The following is a 20,690-nucleotide window of genomic DNA, read 5'->3' as shown; positions in this document are numbered from 1 at the left end:
GATGAATCTCTACCTTCAGTGTGTCTGTTCTCTTAAGCACTTCATGCTCTCCTCCCTGTCTTGCTTTTGGGTCTGAACTGCAAGCCTTGTGTAATGGGCTTGCAGGTGCTATGCACAGTTTCTGGCAGTTGCCCTCCTTCACTCACTCAAGCTTGTAGCCTTGTGCTAAGGACTTTCATTAATTTCATACCATCAATATGTGGATTCACCTACAGTAAGTGGAAAAAACAGCATAAAGTTCCAAATGTCATAGTCTAGAGTTTTTTTTTTTTTTTTTTTTTTTTCCCCATTGGCAAGGATTAATGTTTTCATATTTAATGAAGACAAACTACTGATAACAGGGCAGCTTTTCAGTTTAGTGGCCAGAAATACTTAGTATTAAGTCAGGTATATGCCCACATTTGACGTTCTCTTGGGTATTAATCAGTACTAAAGTTGCCACTGTACAATGAAGTAATTTATTTGGGAACCACAACTTCAAAAATGCTGCATGTGCTAAGTAATTCTCATAACTGCTTATTTTGGTAGATGAAAGAATCCTTCCACCGACTTACTTCCAGGCTCTTACTTATATTTTCAGTGCAAAGTTCGATGCACTGATTTGGCAAACGGTGATAGAAAAGTTGGCCCAGAAAGGAAAGTGGCGGGTAAGTTTGTTACTACATAAAGAAAACAAGTGTCCTATATTTCTGTGCAGAGCTGTGTATTTTTCTCTGTTCAGGGTAGGCTATCATTACCTTTAAAATCTGAAACAATGAATACTTACTGTTTTCCTTGTTGAAATATCCTGATTTTAGACTTCGAAAAATACTGAGTGGTAAATCTCTGAGATTCGGTTTACTTTCTCGGAGGACTAAAATTGACTAAAAATTCCATTTGTCTCATTATTTTCCTGTGATAATTACACTGCTATCTAAAATGATTATTGTTGAAAGATATGAGAGGAAAAAAATGTTTGTCGTCTCTTGCTCTTCCTTCTGTATGAGCAATTGGATTTTTGAAGTTGTCTGTGAAAGACCCAAACGTAAGAGACATCTCAGTGGGAGTATGTAACCATTAACCAAAACCAAATTAGTTAATAAACTCAGAAGGTGTATCACCTGAAATTTTTAATTCTCTTTTTATAGTGACTGTATGGAAAATAGATCATCCTTATGATTATACCCTGCAAACTTTTTAAAGTAACATCTAGATGGATCAATACCTGTTCAGAAATACTCCCCCCTGCTCTTCCCTCTCCCAAAAATTAATTTTGTTTTTGGAACTTGGAGCTAAACAGACATTGCACAAAAACATTTCCAAGTACCTTAGTATAATAAACAATCTCCAGTTCCCTCAAGGAGCTGCTCCAGCTGATTTCTGTGAAGATAGGTAGGTTTTTCAAGGAGCAAGGCACAGTTTTTAGGAAAATAGACAAAACAGAAAAACAAACAGTTGATTCCTGCTAAGGATTTTAGCATAACTGGGGAGCCTCATGTTCCTGAATGTGAAGGTCCACCTCAAAGCAGAGGGTCCATTCCAAAGTGGATTTGAGACTTCTAGGACCTGACCTTTCCATATATGTGTTGTTTTGAAGAATTTTTCATCTGTCATAGTTTTTCAGTCTGCTGCAATCAAGTAAAAGTGTTTTTGCCATTTTTGTAATTCATTGCTTGGTAATTTAAGACCATCCTTCAGTAATTCCTTTCCTTGCTGGGCTGCAGTGCTGTCTGCTTTAGCCAGTGTGGTTAATAAATAAATGGAAAGATGAGCTCTCGACACTAGCTGTGCTGTTCCAGGTGCATGATAGCACATGCCGTGGGGCAGGGCAGCTTGTTTGCAAGGTAAAGGACACAGTGAGGGAACATGTTTAAGTTATTAATGGAAGGGAAGGTTCAGCTGATAGTGTTTGAAGACCTGTCAAGATCCTAAAAATCAGAAATGTTGTTAATACTCGCTTAGTTTTCCCAAAACATCTGCTGAGGTGGTGAAAGACAGACAAAAATTCCTAAGTATGCTTACATGATCTCAAACGCTTTCCTTTTCTTTAGTCTTGTCTGCTTCTGTTCTCTGAGAAGAGAGAATTGCCCACAAATCTCAGAGTCAAGCAGTTATCACTGAAGAATCTCTTTGAGGTAGTGTCCATTTCTTTATTTTATGCATATTTCTTCATGTCGTTTACTGAAAGATTTTCAATCTTGTGTACAATGCTGTAATAGATCAAAGAAAAATAAAATGGAAAATAACTTATACTTTATATGGTTGTATTGAATCATCTATTTTGTTCTTTTTTATTTAGTCATTATAGAACAATTTATACAAATTAGAGTCCTAATTTAATACCTCTAATTTGATTAAAAGAAGATACTTTCTGTGCTTAAGAGGAACAAAATACATGTCAGACTTGGAAGCTGACATTTATATTAATGTAGAGAAATGTTTGACATCTGTTAAGTTGGATATTTTCCAACCACAATAATTTATGGTCTTCCTGGGATAGTGTATTGTTATGCTTTGCCAACCAGTCTCCACACTGTTACTCCATGCTGAGCATGATTCAAGGGAGATGAGCTTGGATGATAACTTTTCCTTCCCTCTACACCCCAAAGTTTTGGTAGGCTGCTTTATACCTAGGCAGCAATTGCTAAACTTTCTCCCTGGAAGCTCCAGATATGTAGAGGATTTCATCAAGATGTAAACACAGAGCCACAGGCTGAGTAGCCGCAATGCCTAGTGCCTTTTACTGAGATGGTGGCATCTGCAACTAGTAGAATTTAATCTTTTTATTGCCTTTCTGAAGCTTGCTGTGTTTTTTTTTCTTGCAATTCCTCATGTTCTGCAACACTTGGATGTCCAAAGCTATCTATACGGGGAAGCGTCTTCCAGCTGTCAAATTTCCAGCTGTCAAATTGCCAGTTATCCTGCATGGTTTGACAGCTACCAGCCCCATGCACATTGATATGTCCTGGGAGTCTGGTCACGTAATTGAGTGAACTGGATGGCCTCGTGGGGCTCACTGTTGCTTCCTCCCTGCCTGCATGTGCAGGAATCCTGCCAGACTACCTAGGGCATGTGGAGGGTTGTGCAACCAGTGCTCCTGACCCATGAGGAGCTGGGATGTGCCTGGGGGGCTGACTGTGCGGCAGGAGCTGCCTGGGGTTCACCAGCTCTGCAGCTTAGGAGCAGCCACTGTCTGCAGCAGGAACACGTGTGGCTTTTAAAGGCATCAGATAGTATGTCGGTCTGCTCTCATGCAACTGATGCCCAGCCTGTTTTAATTGCAGTTGAGGTAAAGCGTTCCTTTTGGCCGATTTAAGCAAAAAAAAAAACAAAAAAAAACAAAACAAAAAAAACCAAAAAACAAACAAAAAAAAACCCTGTATGCTTTTTTCTTCTGTTTTTCCATCTGTATAACTCAATTACAGTTCTGCTGTATGCAATGTGTTTTTAAAATATATGATTAAACCTTCATGGAGAAATTCTATTTGACTTTAACCTGAATTGTACTGTATTTCTTACACCACTGATTTTCCTAATGGAAGCTTTAGAAAATGTTAACTGCAGGCTACACAGTACCATTCCTTGGCATTTACTGGGTAGCAAATTAACAGTTTAGGGCATATTAATGGAATATATTGTAATTTGCCATTTAGCTGCTACAATGCCAGCGGTATTTCTGTCACAACAGTTTCAAATTGGGCTTTTTCCATAAGTACGTTTCACTTAAGTGACTGACAGAGCGAACAGGAATAATTCTGAAAAAGAAGGGGAGGCAGCAAAGGAAATATATCAGCAGCTTATTAGTCAGCTTGCATGTAACGATAGCAGAAGAATTATCAGATGGGGGTGCACAGACATGCTTTAGCTGCTGTCCAGGGTGTATGTTGTGTTTGTGCCAGTTGAGTAGCCCCTGTGGGGCTTAACGCTACCCTTGGTCACCCTTTGCATGTTGGCTCCCCTTCTTTGGAGTGCACTCAAGGCCCTGAGAGCAGAGCTTGTCAATGCCATCAAGGACCTGTAAGGCATCTTAGCAAAAATCTTCCTTCCTAGGTAGGCAATCAAGGCACTTCAGTGAGAGAGCAGGATGACCATGAGTTGCCCTTGCAAAATAGGATGTCATTTCTTGTTTAATGGCTCTTCCAGTCTTTGCTCTTGAAATTTTTTCTAGCAGGTGTTTTGTATGTGCAGAAGATTGAAAGATTAGAGATGAAAAATCCCTAAGCACTGCTTTTCTTTTGTAAGAGTTAGAGGAAAATACGGCTTTCTGACAACTGGAACTTCCCCTGCTGCCACTACATGTTCACTGTGTGTGGTATTTTGAATTTGTAACTGCACAAACAGTAATTTTTGCCAGTCAAAATCTGGCAAGAGGCATTAGAGAGAGACTTAATTGTGGATGTTGGAAGCATGTTTGAAGGCTGATCCTTTAAAAAAGTGACAGACACAAATGGAAAAAGTATGGTTGGATATTGTTCCCAAGCACCCCCCCTGCCATGGCCTGATCCTTTTGGCATATTGTCCCAACTTCCATCTCTGTTTCCTCTCTCCCCCTCCAGAGTTCCTCATATCGCTGTGCCCCTCTCTGCTAAGCTGTGCTTCATATTCATAAGTCATTACTAAAACATCTGTTTTTGGTTCAGCCTCCTTATGGTCAGCTGTACACTTCCAGTCTTGGACTGTAAACTTTCCTGTAAAATTCATACTGTTACCACATCACCTTTTTTTGAAGCAATCTGGCCTAAAATCTGCCTTAACACCTTTTCTTTATGTGAGCAGGCATATAGTTATTGCTGTCCTAATAACTCCAAATGTTTGCTGAGCTGGCAGAGAGAGTGTAAGGCTTTGATCTGCTATCTGTCTGTGGGGTTTCAGAGCTATAAAAGGCCCAATTGACTGCACTCCCTTTATCTCTTTCCGCAAGTCACTAACTCCCTTTAACCAATTTCAAGTATTTTTCCCCCCTCTTTGCCATGGAGTAATTGGCTTGAAATAACTACCTCATTGAGTTTAAAGGTACAATATACAAAATGACGCATTTGTTATACATGTAATTGATATGGCTTGATTTGTTATTGTCCTACTGATTCTTGTCATTAAAATGTCTTTTTGCATATATTAAATAATGTTTCACAACTACTTTCTTTTTATCAGACTTACGAGTTTTGTGGGCTTGATAACAGGATGCAGCAAGTCACAGAATTAGTCAAATGGCTAATTTCCATTGGGGCAAAAGTTGAAACCATTGGAACATGTCCACTTCATGCAGTTATCAGACTGTGTATCAAAGCAAGTGAGTTGACATCCCATGCTAAAATTAAATAAGGTGGCCTTTTCAGATAACTGATAGGTGGAGCTTTTTCTTTAATTAAAAGCAAAAACAAACAAAATCCTCAAGATCAGATCAAGCAGCTATGATCTTGCATATGTCAGTACAGTGCTATTTAAAGGAATGTTTTAAGTTCCCTTTTTTGATCATCTGTATCATTACTAATGATACGAAGCTAGTATTTGGATTGTGTGTATGGGATGGGATACCTGTAATATGGTTTGAAGCCAAAGTGTGGTTGATGAGGGTCTATCAGAGCCTGAATGCATTGGCTTTGAGGAAAATAGAGGATTTCTTCCTGCCACCTCAGTTGGAGCAACAATTTCTGTACGTGCCACGGGTTTCTGGGTCAGTCTCAGAGCTGAGCATGCTGAGAATGAGGTGCCACGTCTCGTGCGGTGCAGCTGGCTCTTACCACGATTTGGTTTACGTTTTTCTTCCCCTCTCTTAGTCTCCTTGTTCAAGAAAAGATTTCTTAAGGGTGCATCTTTCTGCTCATTAGGCAAAAAATAATGTCTGTTTATGCCATACCTCTGTTTACCATTTCATGACGAGCGAATGTCTTTAATCATTTCAGAAAGGAACCATCTTTTCAGCTGGTTACTAGCGCAGAAGCCACACTTGAAAGATAAGATTAACCAGCAAGACAGAGATGGATGCACTGTCCTACATGTTGTGGCATCTAGTGAATATTCCCGGAAATGTAGTAAATACACATCTATCTTTATTTTTTTCTTCTTTTTTTTTCTGTTGCTGTGCGGTTTTATTTTCTCACGGGAGGGGAAAAAAGAATGGAAGAAGATTTCAGACACCACTGTTAATTATTTCCTGCTAAGGAAGAAAACTGAGACCTCCGGAATGTCTGGAGTTTTCTTCCTTGCTTTTAAAGTAGGTGAAGGCTTAAAACGTAACCATAAGTAGTAATGTACCTTGGTCATCCCCTGGTCTTCTGAGGGATTTCTCTTACATTAACTTAGCCTGCCTTTTTTTTTCCTTGTATTTTTTACTATGTCCACTGGGTGGCAACAGGAAATAAGCATCAATTCCAAGGCGACAGTAGGATTTAGGTCATTAGATGTAATGACATTTTGGTCATTCTTTTTAATAATATGAATGAGATGCCCATAGCCTTTATGTAACTAAATCTGTTTTCTGTAGAGGAGTTGCACTTCTCAGAGCAGTTCCATCTGTTGCTAAATGGTTTCTGCATTTCCCAAACTGATTGTGCATGCACATATGTGTATATATATATACACATATACAATGTATATGTATACATTTTATATGTGTAAAATATACAGGTATACATGCATGCATATAGATATATATATACTCATATTTTTATATATCTAAATAAAACACACACACGCCAACCCCTCAGAACCAGCTGCAAACAAAAATAATCCCTGCAATAGCATGAATGGTAGGCAGACAAAGCAAGGAATCCGTGTAGCCATCTAGCACTGCTTTGCTAACCATGACTTGTTTTTTTCTTGTGTGGCGGATGGCGCCGCTCTCCTGTGCTCCTCTGGCTGTTTTTTGGGCATGGCATATTGCAGGCGTGCAGCTCTTGGAGGCCAGAGGAGTAGACAGCTGCTTGCAAGGCTATAGAAAGGCCCTGATAGGGGAAGGTGACTAATTAAGAAGGGAGCACATTTTTCACCCTGGATATTGCATAATGTGTGAAGGCTTTAAATCACTATTGTTTATTGTGTTTGTTTGATCTGTAGCACTTATTCTGAAATGCTACAGAGGACAGTAACTTCTGTGGAAAGAAGCAGTACCTACCATTAGTCAAATTAGAAATTTGAATAATCTTTGTTACAAGACTGCTTACGAAAAAAGTCATGTGTGTTATGCTCCTGGCTTAGGAAAGAAACTCGGTGTCTAGCTGCATGTATTCATTCCAGAATATGTGAAATACTCTCTTTTGTTGAGTCACCTTTTAAACAATAGTGAAAAGCCCATTTTTTTCCTTTTGTTCAGAGCAATTGGTTTAGAGAACAGAGAGTGGTGCTGGAGCATCAGAGAAGAGGGCTCCACACTCTGCCTCTGGCCTCTTGGATGCTCCTGAGGCACCCAGACACTTTACAGATGAGAAAATGGGAGCACAGAAAGCAATAAAGAAGATTTCAGTTTTTCTGAATAGGCTTTCTTTTCAACAGGTTTCTGTTGAGAAGTAATATCTACCAGTATCTCATTCTTATAACACTGATAGAATTCAGATTATGTTGTTTTGAGCAAAATTACATTAGAAATTGTGCCAGGAGCTTAAATCTGAAAAATGGGAATTTTGCTTCCTCTAACACTTACTCTTTTAATGCTTTAGATCAAACAGAAGATGTTGTCATGCTTCTGAATTTTGGGGTTGATCCCACCATTCCAGATGCACGGTCAAGATATGTCATAGATATCTTGAAAAAGAATAAAAACTTCAATGCTGTCAAAGCAGTCAGCATTCACATTGAGAAACATACTTCATCTGAGGAATTGTCAGGTATTGTATGGACTGTGTGGTTCCCCTGTTTTGAGATTTTAATTCTTTGGATATAAAATTGTTTTGTTTGTCATTAATAATAGTGTTTTTTTGTGAAAGTTTTCATACAAGTCATCACTCTGATTTCCCATCAGTCAATTTTAAACATTTTATTCGTGCCTGAAGGTGTCTGCTGTCTAATTACTGTTCTTAATATATCATGCAGTAAGTAACTCTAGGTTGCTCTAAATTACTGTAAACCATTATTTTTTCCTTAATGGAAAATGTGGTTCCTCCAATAAACTGCTGCTTCTTTTGATGCTTTTCCAGTTTTGACCTTTTACCTGAACCTTAGTTTTCAGAAAATGAAGCCTCTCGTAGAAGTATGGGTGGTGTATTTTAAAATACTAGTAAAATGCTTTTAATAAAGAAAAATGCTGGCAAGAAATAGAAACTCTGAAATGATGAATGTATATGTGTGAAAAGAAGCTGACTGTTTATAAGAATAAATAATATTTTAATGAGAGCTTTATTCACAAAGTTTCAGCCGTCTGATCTGTGTGGATGATGTATATGTAGAACTTCTGTGTTTGTTTGAAAATCTTAACCTCTGCACATCGGAAGGGAAAAGAGCAGCAAAGCATGCTATTAGTCTAAAGCTAAGAGTCTCTTACAACCAAAACTGGGGAGCTAAAATTTACACTCTTGGGAAATCTTCAAGTGTGTTGTAAAGGCTTTGCATTGTTGATATTTCTAGGCAGTTTGCAAAAGACCCTTTGTCTTACAGAAAAACAACAATGTTAATTGTCCAGGGCTAACATGAAATTTCATAAGCTGAGGTGATGAATTGCTTTCTGGTCTGCTTCTTCATGATAACTTGTCAGTTCCAGGGAGGATTCTGATTCATCTGTTGCTTGTAATTTTATGTGCTGGAAACTAATTATCAAGTGTGATAGTCCAAATAACTGGCATTTCTTCTTGCATACCAAAAAATGAGGATGAGAAAGCATACAAATTTTCTGATACTCCCCCAGAGTGGAAGTATCAAGATCAGCTATGCCTTATATGGTTCCTTTCTTATCTTGACGAATGGGATGACTTTGAGCTGCCTAGACTGTGGTATAGGTCAGAAATCCAGCTAGTCAGAAGATTGAAGCTGACTACCTGCAGGGCTGGAGGCTCTCTGTGGTATGTACTTTTCCAGGAGCATGGCACTGCAGCTTGGTTGCTACTTATATCCTATCTCTAAAAAATTCTATAGTGTCGCTACATATCTAGAAGGTCCAGTTCTAAGATGCCATTTGGACAAGCTTTTGTGAACCCACATGAGAACTGGCTGATCAGCTAATTAGGCAAGATGTTCCTGTGGGATTTTGAGATCCAGAAACTGAGGAGGCAGATCCTACAGCTGGTCTTTTCAAGCCATGGCTTAGACCACCATTTAAAGTTAGAAGATGAGTAAGTCCTAGGCATACACTTTTTTTGTCTTTAACCCATTTTTTTTTCAGTACAGTCTTTCTGAGGTGATGTGTTGCCTGATTTGTCTGTTTTTCCAGGCACTAACCTACTCCAGCTTTAAGGTAACATATGTATTAGCAGTATTACCATATTAGCCCAAAGCATACCCTTTTCAAACCAGAGCTTGCTCATCTTGTGCAGATCTCAGAGCACAGATGGAGCAAAAGAGGCAGGTCAAGCTCTGCAAAAAAACAAAGCTTTTAGGACTACATTTCTGATATCATGTGTACGTGGCATATGAAATTACTGGAAAGCACTGGGTTCCGTTGCACTTGTGTCTTATGGCTCCTGGCAAGCAGATTCCCACAGTGCTCCTTCTTTAGCATAGAGATCTCCTGATATGTTCTAGAGAAGGCCTTAGCCCAGTGGCTTCTCAGTTAGGAAGTTAAAAACCAATCCCCTGTGGTGGTAGTTGCTTTGTTCGGTGTTCCAGGTAGCTTGGGATGCCTTTTGTGTTCAATTTTTCTCTGCAGTGCACGGCCTCCAAGTGTTTTCTAGGATTGGTGCAAATAGGGAGGCTGGAGAACACGTTCTTGCATTACAGATAAGAATCTGGCATTAATCCTGAGTGCTAGAAAGACGACCAACCTCTTCTGTCTCTTTGATGTCCTAAAGGATAAAGTTGCTGTTTTATTTTGTTATAAAGTCAGGCTAAGTCTTTGAGTTTTCATTTAAGGGTATTTGTTAGGACAGCATTTAATCTGCCATTGTTTGTTGTATAAGTATCTTAACTTGTAGGTATCACTTTGGTGTGTAGTTTGTTTTGGATTTTTTTTAGAGGAAAACTTTATGGCCATATTTCATAAATCCCAGTGAAGATTTAGACCAGCTCAGGGCATCTAATTGAAATTGTATGCTGAAAACGTTGTATTCTTAATTGTCTAGCCTAAAAATCCTGAGCAGCATTATCACTGCAAGGCAGGGGTGTCCTGTCTGCTGCCAGATCAGTTTGTGAACTACTACAATTTTCAGCCTAGTGTATAAGGTGAAGAGCATGTTTCATGAGTGTGTGAAATACCCTCTGTGATGTAAAGTCCATCCTGGGAATTGCTAGGGCAGTAAGAGTTTCAGCTGTCTGATTTTAATCTGCCACCACACATTTCTCAGAGCCCTGAGATATTATGTATTACAGTCCTGCCCTGAAAACAGGCCAAAAAGGAACTGATTTATCAACTTCTGTGATGTTTTACAGGGGGAGGTGAAAGCAGAGCTGTATCTGATGCAGAGTCTCTCCTGGATGCTCTTCAACAGTTCCTCCAGTTCTGCAGGCCTGAAAATGGAGCACATCATAAAAATTTATTGAAGGAAGGCATGGTTCAGGGATTTCTGAAACGGCTCTCTACTGTGAAAGGTACAGCGAGTTCCTATTTCTCTCCTCTCCTTCACAGAACTTAATCAGTGTGAAAAATATTTGATGCTGACATACAGTTTCCACTCTCTTTCCCTTTCTTCACTTACCTCTTTCTGCAACTGAAATTACTGATGTAGTTTTACTTATTTTTACTGTTGTGTTTTTCCTTAAAAAAAAAAAAAAAGTATGATAAATCAAAGTGTTTAAACTTACTTGGCAGTTGGCATCAAGATAAAAGAATATAAGAGGAAAATGTTACTGTTCTTTCTTTTAATTTAATTTCTTCGGTTCATTATTCTGAAATTAGTTTACAGAGAGATGAATTTCATTATCTGTTTTGAATGAATTATTTTTTTCTTGGCTGTCTTGCAGAAATTCCTGAAGGGATGGTTTGTGACATCTCCCATGCCTGTGCTAACAACTTTATAAAACAGTTATTAGAGAAGCAAATGTGGCATGAAGTTTTGCTGTTGCTAACAGGGAAAACCACTGGGGAAAAGGCGTCAGGTGGAGGACTCTTCAAAGACTGCAGTCTTTCAGATGTTGACATTGGCAGCGTTATTCATCAGTGTGACAGACTGGATGAACCTGTGCATCTCATAAGATGCTTGATAGAAAGAGGAGGTGAAAAACTGAGCAATACTGATATGTTATAAAGAACTTGATGTTTTGTGTTGCATGTTTAGAGCAGCATAGATTCAGAAGCACCAAAGTATGACTATTGCGGCTCTGTATAAGTGCAGCGGCTTATTGGGCTTTGAGTTCCTCAGCTGCATCCACAATGTGCAGCATGGGGAAGGAAGCTGATAGAGCTGCTTGGGAAGCACAGTGTTTTACAAATGAAATTGGGCTGGTAGAGTTGGGTTTTGAGGGAAATGGCCAAGGATTATTGCTGCTCTTTTTTTTTGTGGGTTTTAGTTTCTCTATCTTCAGCCACAGTATTATCTTGATAGATACTGTAAGCCCCAGATTTTGGGTCAGTATGTTGTTGTCTCACAAGTAATTGATTACTTGAGTGACTCACGTTTTTCAAAGGCATGACCAAATGTCTTTCAGTTAGAGTGGGCATCATAATTTTGGGGTTTTTTTGTGTGAGGTTTGTTCCTGCACGTTTTCTTTTCATCTTATGATTTGATGTTTTTACATAAATTAGGGGTACACAGTAGCATTTTGAGCACTTGAGGTGTGAGGAAGCTTCTTTCTTTTTGGTCAGTGCTTGACTTTCTTGAAGAAAGTAAGTTCTGATTTTCCTATCTTCCTGTCTCAACAGCAGGACTGGTCGCTCAGTTTTGTGGGACACCAGAGGAAGCTCTGAAGATTTTCTTAGACACTTGTTACAAGCTGACTGGAGGGGAAAAAAAAAAAACTAAACCAAAGCCACCAAAGAATCCAGTCACCTGCTTAGCAGTCAAAATGTTCATCTTCCTCTTTAGCACTTTCTGTATTTTGTCAACCTGGTGTATGAAATTTAACCCCTGATATTTTCATGTACTTCACACTAGCTTTGCCAGATGGGATTAGAACTGACTCTGAAATACCATTGCAAATATGCCTGAAAAAGAACCATTTTGAACTGGTGCATTTGCTGCTGAGCAAAGGTGCAGATCCTCGAAATGTCTCCATGGCACAAGGAGATACTCCCTTACATGCTGCAGTTTCCATCTGTTTAGATAAAAGAGGTAAGGCTTCTGCTGGTGCACCTGGGCCTAAGGGACACAACGGGCTGCAGCAGATGTGCACGCTCAGTTTTTGCAGAAACTGCTTAAAACATCACCATCTCTTATATGTCTGGCTCACTATACCTTTAGCTGATGTTTACCGGTGAGGTAGCAGAGGCCAGGATGTGGGGCCATGTCTTGGTTGCTGAAGTTTGCAGCCTAGAGGAGGCGTAAAAATCTTTGAGGTGATGGGTTCTGTTTACAACTTAAAGAACTGAATCTTAATTTTTAAAGCAGACACATTTCATTTAAAAGCTTCAGAGAGATTAAAAGCATGGAAACTGCTAAAGGTAAACTTAAAATCAAAAGATTCAGAAATCAAATGACTGTATCTTCTTTTAAGTATTTTTTATTGTGAAAAATACAAGATGGATTTTTTTATAATGACTTATGTAACAGTCTTTTACAATTAAGAAAGAAATGTTTCACGTAAATTATCCAGACTAAATTCAGAAAGAGTAGCTTCCCTCCCAGAAAGTATTAGATTTATTTTTTATTTTGTAGGAAGATATTCTAGAGACTTCAGGTCTGGAAAAATAGGAGGATTCACCACAGATTATTTTAGTAACCAGAAGTTATCTGCACTAGATTCCATCTGGGTGGCATATTAAAATGAACCAAATGACCCCAGAGCAATACGTAAAGCTGCAGTCTGTCCACATCACCAGAGTCACCAGACTATCTTTGTTAGTCATGGCTGATTTTGGAGGATTAACTAATCTGCCTGCACCCAGCAGTTAAAAAAGAATGAAAATGAAATACTGTAATTGAAATGCATTGAAGAATTAAATGCTACAGGAGCAGTTGCAGCACAAGGGATTTTAATGCTCTGCTGCCATTGTACTGATTTTTGGAATCCTAGAGAAGCTCAGTTTTGAGGCATCTCAAAACAGCCTACAAACACGAAATGTAAAATTTCTCTTTTGAAAGCCCATTGATTTTTATTTAATAGCTGTAAGGGGGAAAAAAAGTATAAAAATTGTTGACCTTCAAAGCAGCATTTTAAAGCAAGTGATTTTGTTGTTCTCTTCCTTTCAGACAGCACTGGTTTAGACATCCTGAACTATCTGCTTGATCTATTTGCTTCAAGACCCTCAGACTTTCCATATCTTAATCCAAACATCCAAGATGAGAATGGAAATACAGTGATGCATATTATTTTTCAGAGAGGATTGTCAAAGCTGGCTAAGAGAATAATGGATTCATTAGCAAAATTTGATATTAACTTTAATATAAAAAACAAATTAGGAAGAGATGTGAGGCATAGAATTAAAAAAAGTGACCCACTACTACTTGCCTGGAATAATGCTGTATTGGAAAAGAAGAAGTATTGGCATGATACAGCAGGGCAGTCGGTTAAAACACCTAAGCCTGTTCCAGCTTGTAACACTTCACAGCCAAAGAATACAGGGTGTTCTTCATCTGGGGCTTCATTAAAGGCACCATCTGGCAACTCAGCATGTAATGATGTAAAAATCCTGTGTTCTCTACAGACAAAAAATGATCAGCTGGCAGAGCAAGAAACAGAAATAATAAATAGCCCGTTAACTCTGCATGAAAGTCTAGTGCAGGCAATCACAGCTTTAATTCAGCAACTGAAGTTGGGTGACACCCTGAGAAAAGATGATTCTCTAGTAAAAAAGCCTTCTTCAGCCCAGACTAACTTGGAAGGGGAAAAAAGTGAGTCCACACAACCTTGTGGAAGTGTAGCTTGTGCTGAAGGAAAAGAGGATGATCTTGAGAAAAAGAAGGGAGCAGGAGAGGGGCATGCTGAATTTAAAATGGATCTGCCTCATGGAGGGAAGGAAGAAACAGTGGAAGAGTATGAGAAGATTCAGGACATTGAGACATATGTGCAGGAGTTTGATAACATGACGTGGGAAATAGAGTGCACTCCGGAAACACTGAAGACTTTGCGCAGCAAAGCAGTACCTCATTATCTGAAAACCAAAACTATAATGACAATTAAGCATCTTGGCAATGGGGAATGGACCAGGGCCCTTCAAAAGCCACTCAAACATTTGAAATCCGATATCCAACTGTATGAAGCGAAGTTGGGCAAAGGTGAAAGAATGCTGTGGGAACTTGCAATAGACTTTTCTCCTCGTTGCAGTGAGAGTGCAGAAAAGATCATGGAGACAGAACAGTCAAAAAGTCGTCCAGAAAAGTCTGGAAGAGTTTACACCGAAATAATCAGAATTTGGGCCATTGTTCTGGACCACTGCAAGCTGGACCGTGTCTTAGATAATATATGTATTTCCTACAACCGTGGTTTGTCCTGTGTCCTGAGGAAAAAGCTCAAGGGCATAAATGAAGGACATCAGACCTATAATGTGAAAACACAGAAGCGCGTTCCACGTTGTTATATTGAAGACACAGAGGCAGAAAAAACAAAAGAACATACCATACCTGAGTATTTCCCACCAGCCAGTGCAGTGGAAATGGAATATAATATAATGAAGTTTCACAGCTTCAGTACTAACATGGCATATAACATTATAAATGATATACATTCTGCTGTTGAATACCCCTTCCGAGTTGGGGAGTTAGAATATGCAGTAATTGACCTCAATCCAAAGCCCATTGAACCAATCATTTTAATTGGGCGAAGTGGGACAGGGAAGACAACTTGCTGCTTGTACAGGCTGTGGAAGAAATTCCATTCATACTGGGAAAAATCCACCTTGGCAAAAGGTCCTCTACTGGAAAGGCAAACATGGCAGCAAAGGCAGTGCAGTGAAGTTGAAAAAGCTAAATTGGAGAAGGAAGAGAATGATGAAAAAGAAGAGAGTGATGATGCTAGTGAGGAGCAGGTCAGTGACGAGCAAGAACCAGACAGTGGCGATGAAGAGGTTCCTGCAGGCACAACTGGTGGAGAAACAAATCCTTCTGAGGACTGTGAAGAAGAGAAAGTGCAAAGCACAGAAGCATCAGACAGACTGGAACACTTGCACCAGATCTTTGTGACAAAAAATCCTGTCTTGTGTCAAGAAGTTCAGAAAAATTTCATTGAACTTAGCAAATCTTCTAGGGTAACCAGTCACTTCAAGCCTCTGGAGCCAAATATTCACAAACTACAAGATGTTAAAGATGAAAATTTCCCACTGTTCATCACCTCCAAGCAGTTGTTGCTGTTACTGGATGCATCCATGCCTGACCCGTTTTTTCTGAGGAATGAGGATGGAACCCTTAAAAGAACTGTTGTTGGTTGGAGTCCCCAGGAAGACTTGGTTATACCAAATTGGCAAGAAGAGGATGAAGAAGGTAATGCTGAAGGAGAACATGGTGATGATGAAGGAGCTGCAGGTGTATACTCTAGGGAAAGAGATCCTCGGACTTTCGTTACTTATGATGTGTTTGCTAATGAAATATGGCCAAGAATGATAAAAGGTAAAAGCTTGTACAATCCTGCACTCGTGTGGAAAGAAATAAAATCATTTTTGAAAGGCTCTTTTGAGGCACTGAGCTGCCCTGGGGGTAAACTTACTGAGGAACAGTACAAAAAATTAGGCCGGAAAAGATCGCCAAACTTCACAGAAGACAGGAGTGAAATCTATCACCTCTTCTGTCTTTATCAGCAGATAAGATCACAGAGAGGTTACTTCGATGAAGAAGATTTACTGTATAATTTATCTCAAAGACTGTCAAAGTTCAAGGAGCTGCCGTGGTCCATTCATGAGTTTTATGGTGATGAGATTCAGGATTTCACTCAGGCTGAGCTAGCACTGTTAATGAAATGCGTCAATGACCCTAATGCCATGTTTCTGACTGGTGACACCGCCCAGAGCATAATGAAAGGCGTTGCTTTTCGTTTTAGTGATCTGAGGTCACTGTTTCATTTTGCGAGCAAGAGCTCTGTGGACAAGAAGCAGCGTATTAGAAAACCAAAAAGGATATATCAGCTCTACCAGAATTACAGATCTCATTCAGGTAGAGTGCCAAGTTTATCGTATGTGCTTCTGCTCTTTAAGTGTCATAAGAGCTTTAAGTTTTCTAGTGACCCTCTCAAAACAACTTTAAAGAGCCTGATTTTTATTTTAAGAGCTCAGATGGTCAGCTCTTCCTGACATCTAGACTCTATATTTTGATGCCTCAACTAGAAAGCCAAGAATGAAGGCTTTTAAAATTGTCATTTTTGCAACACCTGTGCTTGCTGAATGTTTTGTTTGTATTTGACTGGAAGGAAAATTTAAATATATGTTTTCTTCCCTCACAATCCTCAATTGCTAGGCTTTGCAAGATTGCTGATGTACTTAAGCTTTTCTTCTTACTTGTTTCTCGTTTGTGACCTTCATTTTGTCATCGTTAAGTCTTTGTAATGTGCTTTCTGATCTATGCAGGTCCATTAGTCATATCTGGTCGAAGTAGCAGAAATATAAAATGGAGCTTACAGCTGCTTTTTTCTTTAAATAGGGTTTTTTGTTCTGATATTTCTTCAGTTCAAATTTTAACAAAATCGTTTAAAAGCATGTTTATGAGAAAGTATTAGACAGACTGAAAGTCTGTCTTTTGCTTATTAAAGGTATTCTCCGTCTTGCCTCTGGAGTGGTTGATTTGCTGCAGTACTATTTCCCAGAATCTTTTGATCGGCTTCCTAAGGACTGTGGTCTCTTCGATGGACCAAAGCCTACAGTCTTGGAGTCCTGCAGTGTTAGTGACCTGGCAATTCTACTGAGGGGCAACAAAAGGAAAACACAACCGATAGAATTTGGAGCACATCAGGTTTGCTTTTCTTAGGTATATGGCTTTTTGCGAATACTTCTGGGTTTGTTGCTAATTAAATCATCATTTTATATGAAATCTCTCTGCAACTTCTTTCTTTTTAGCCCTGCAGCTTACTCATAATGTGTACCTTTCAGACTCAGAAACCTTCTAATGCGTGTTTCAGTTTTTCTTTTCAATGTATTTCTGGCTTGCTTTTTCTACATTTTTGCATCAGATGTCTTCTATTTCTGTCTTGTTTCAAACTTTCTTTCATCAGTTCTATGACTTTCTTCTCATGTATTTGTCAGTGTTCTAGCAGCAGCTTAGCAGACTTCTTTGTGGAGTGTATGGAAGTATGTCCTGGTTGAATTTTGTCTGTTTTTGTGAGAGCTTTTGAAATATCATGACACATCTGTAAGCTTTCCCTATGTGACTATCACCTTTTTTGCTCCCTAATATGTTCTTTTTATTCATGTATTTTATGGTAGGTGGTATTAGTTGCAAATGAGATGGCCAAGGAGAAGATACCTGAGGAACTCAGTTTAGCACTTGTGCTGACAGTTTATGAAGCAAAAGGCTTGGAATTTGATGATGTCCTCCTCTACAATTTCTTCACAGATTCTGAGGTATTTAAGTCTTCCTTATTTTCTCTTTCAAGGCATTTTTTCTTAATGTCTTGATTTTATATACAGTTTAGTTGGCTTTGCAGCTAAGGAAGTGTTCACAATTTCCTCTGAAAACAAGTGGTTTCATCAGAGAGTAGAAAACAGGGTTCATAGGTGTATGAAATGAGCCTGTGTTTCCATTAGAGAGTTTTGATTTCCTTTAAGCTGTGTGTTGCTATTTGAGAAAGAGCCTTGAGATTCATCTGCACACATACATGCACACATGCATGCCCACACATGCACACACATGCACTCCTGCTGCGTTCCCGGAGTTCTCTGGTAGCTGACAGTGTGTTCCTCTGGGCTACACCCTCTCCAGGTCAAAGCAGTTGGTGGACAGGTGCTTCACAACCCCCTAGTATAGCTTTATCTTGAACTGTAATGCTGGGCCCCAAGAAAGTGCCTTAGTCCATCTTAGGATCATCACTCTTTTGACAGATTATTTTGATTTGTCAGTCATGGACTTGAAATCATTGATTTTATTTTGTACAAAGTTGACAAAATGATTCAGTTGTATTAAAAAAATAAAAGCTTAATAGAGCAACTATGATCAGAAGTAGATACTGTCTGGGGGCGGTGGGGGGAAGCATACCCTATAGCTATCCACAGTTTGGCTCCAGAAAACTCGCTGTGATCTAGCTCAGGAGTTGGCAGGAAACTTGGGAAGTCCTTACATTATACATCCGAGACCATCATCCCCAGAATGGCCTGCATTGAAGGTGGTTTTTCTTTCCTGGTAATGTTGTTGTTTTTATGTACTCCCTTCATGGTTCTTCTGGAGCGTGGACCCTCCTCCTCAAAAGCTTTCTGCAAGTCCAGACCTGGTGAGGACTCAGCTCTTAATGCTTCTCGCAAATGGCTGTTGACTGCCACAGCCTTGCTGCTGTCGTCAAGTCGTTACACTACCAAGCCGTCACCTGGCCAGGCAGTAGACAGTAACCTTACTGAATGTGGATGCAGATACTAATTAATGGCCTAGTGCTTAGTTTCTCTCCAGCGGATGTCCTCTGCTTTTGACCCTCAAAACAGTGTCTGAGATGTGGTTTTCAGCTGTTGAAAACTACAGATGTGTAAAGGAAAACTAACGGTAGCTTGCTGTTAGCCCTTCATAGAGTAAGACATTGTGGTGAGGGTGGAGGTAAACCACCTTTAACCTGGCTTACTGAGATTAGGGAATGATGATGATACTGGCTACTACTATAAATTTCTCTTAGTTGATGTTTTCAGTGATGTGAGTTGTGCTCAGAAAAATAATGAACTAATAGCAGAATATAGAGATGAGTGTGTTGAAGATTTTAACTTGGCTCTACTAATGTATGTCAGGCCTGGAGAATTATTTACATACAATTCTTCCATTTTCTTTTGAATCGAGAGTAATTGAGTTGAATAAATAAGCAGGCAAGCCGGAAACTCACACTGCAGTTTTTAGTTTTGAGAAAATCAATCTCTGGACTGCTGCAAACATAGTAAATTGGCTGTGTGCTGTTTGTAAATTGTTGGGTTTGCTTTTTATAGAGATTTAAAATGAGATTTGAGATGCATCTTGCTTTCATGAAGCAACATTGAATGAAGAAGTTGAAAGGGGAGGGGACCAACTGCTCCTCCTCCTGAACCCATAGAATAAATTTATACTGCTATCTGGTTGTTACTTTTTAATCCATAAAAGATTTAGGAATTTATTGATCATGATTTATTGCATTCAGAACTTCAAAGTACATTTGACAAGTTCTGCATTTTTTTTTCCATTAAGAAGACAGTTAATCTGTGTTAGTTTGTTCAAGGTTCTGACCTATAGAAACAAGAGTTCATGGTTGTTTATCAGCCTTAATATCAGCATTTTTCAGTTTGTGCCGCAGACTTGGCATTATATAAAACGTTTTTACTTACATACCCCCCAAAAACTCCAAATCAACATAACAATTTACCTATGATTTTATGGATTAGTTTTGTGGAGAGAGGGAGGGGATCAGGAACCTGCAGAAAAATATGATTTGTTGTATGTCATAAGTGCAGAGCGCAAATCTGCAGCAACACTTCACATATGTTTAAGCATGTTTGTACATACTTACAGAAAGTTTTTACATGTACATATGACCATATGTTTTGTATATGTGGGCACTAGTGCTGCATGCAACTAACCTCACACTGCTGACGTCTTAGGCTTACAAAGAATGGAAGATCATTTCTTCTTTTGCACCCAGTTCGGATGTGAAAGTAGAAAGCAAACTGCTAATTGAAACACCTTTAGAGGATGTTACTGCTACACCAAAGAGGCCTCCTCCTTTTAATGTAGAAATGTACAAGGTGAGTTTTTCATAACACTGGGAATAGGAAGGCATACGCTTAAATCTGAAAAGATGGGACATTTCTTCAAGTAGCACTTTCATCCTGTAGTTCCACATTTATTATTGTTGTTTTGTCTCTTTATTACTTGGTATTACCTGTATAATATAGGCTATGTGAGAATATAATTTTTTTGTGAATATAATTTTGTGAGAGAGTAAAACCGTATTAAATAGATTTTTAGGTATATTTACAGAACAGTTGTGATTAAAACAAATAGCAAATTAGTCAGTATTTGTTATTACTTTAGGCTGGTTTCAAACCAATGTCATTTCCTTAAAATTAAGGAAGCTTTTTAGAGTCAAGCAAGGCAGATATTTTCAGAATGCTCCTGAAAAAAAACAAAGTCATTGGATGTGCAAATGATTAGAAACAAAAGACAGTCCTATCTGCAGTTGCTATGTTTGCTGTAGTGGTATTTGTGTGCACATTAGCTGGACAGTTGCATATGGAATGGAAAATCACATCTTTAATATTTAGACTTACTTAAAGATACTTACTTCTGCATGTTTCACTCTGTGTTCATCGTTTTTCTCTTATTGCAAAGTGTGTCTGTCACTTTGTGACACTTTGGTTCATCCAGTATTTTATTTATTTTACTTTATTTTAT

General features: G+C 38.9%; 1 protein-coding gene across 1 annotated transcript in view; it reads left to right on the top strand.

Moving 5' to 3' along the window:
- The window catches only part of TRANK1 (tetratricopeptide repeat and ankyrin repeat containing 1), a 43,798-nt gene that overhangs the window by 9,868 nt on the left and 13,240 nt on the right, over positions 1 to 20,690 (top strand). Inside the window, exons 5-16 of the mRNA XM_062569495.1 lie at positions 529 to 647; positions 2,031 to 2,114; positions 5,131 to 5,269; positions 5,883 to 6,011; positions 7,635 to 7,802; positions 10,492 to 10,650; positions 11,023 to 11,274; positions 12,153 to 12,329; positions 13,407 to 16,298; positions 16,891 to 17,090; positions 17,561 to 17,698; positions 19,898 to 20,041. Coding sequence (XP_062425479.1) covers positions 529 to 647; positions 2,031 to 2,114; positions 5,131 to 5,269; positions 5,883 to 6,011; positions 7,635 to 7,802; positions 10,492 to 10,650; positions 11,023 to 11,274; positions 12,153 to 12,329; positions 13,407 to 16,298; positions 16,891 to 17,090; positions 17,561 to 17,698; positions 19,898 to 20,041 — 4,601 coding nt within the window. The remainder of the gene's footprint in view (positions 1 to 528; positions 648 to 2,030; positions 2,115 to 5,130; positions 5,270 to 5,882; positions 6,012 to 7,634; positions 7,803 to 10,491; positions 10,651 to 11,022; positions 11,275 to 12,152; positions 12,330 to 13,406; positions 16,299 to 16,890; positions 17,091 to 17,560; positions 17,699 to 19,897; positions 20,042 to 20,690) is intronic.

This window comes from Rhea pennata, chromosome 2 (assembly GCF_028389875.1).
Source record: "Rhea pennata isolate bPtePen1 chromosome 2, bPtePen1.pri, whole genome shotgun sequence".
NCBI classification, from domain to species: Eukaryota; Metazoa; Chordata; class Aves; order Rheiformes; family Rheidae; genus Rhea; species Rhea pennata.
Note: the sequence above shows the minus strand (reverse complement) of the source record. Positions and strands in the feature narration are given on the sequence as shown.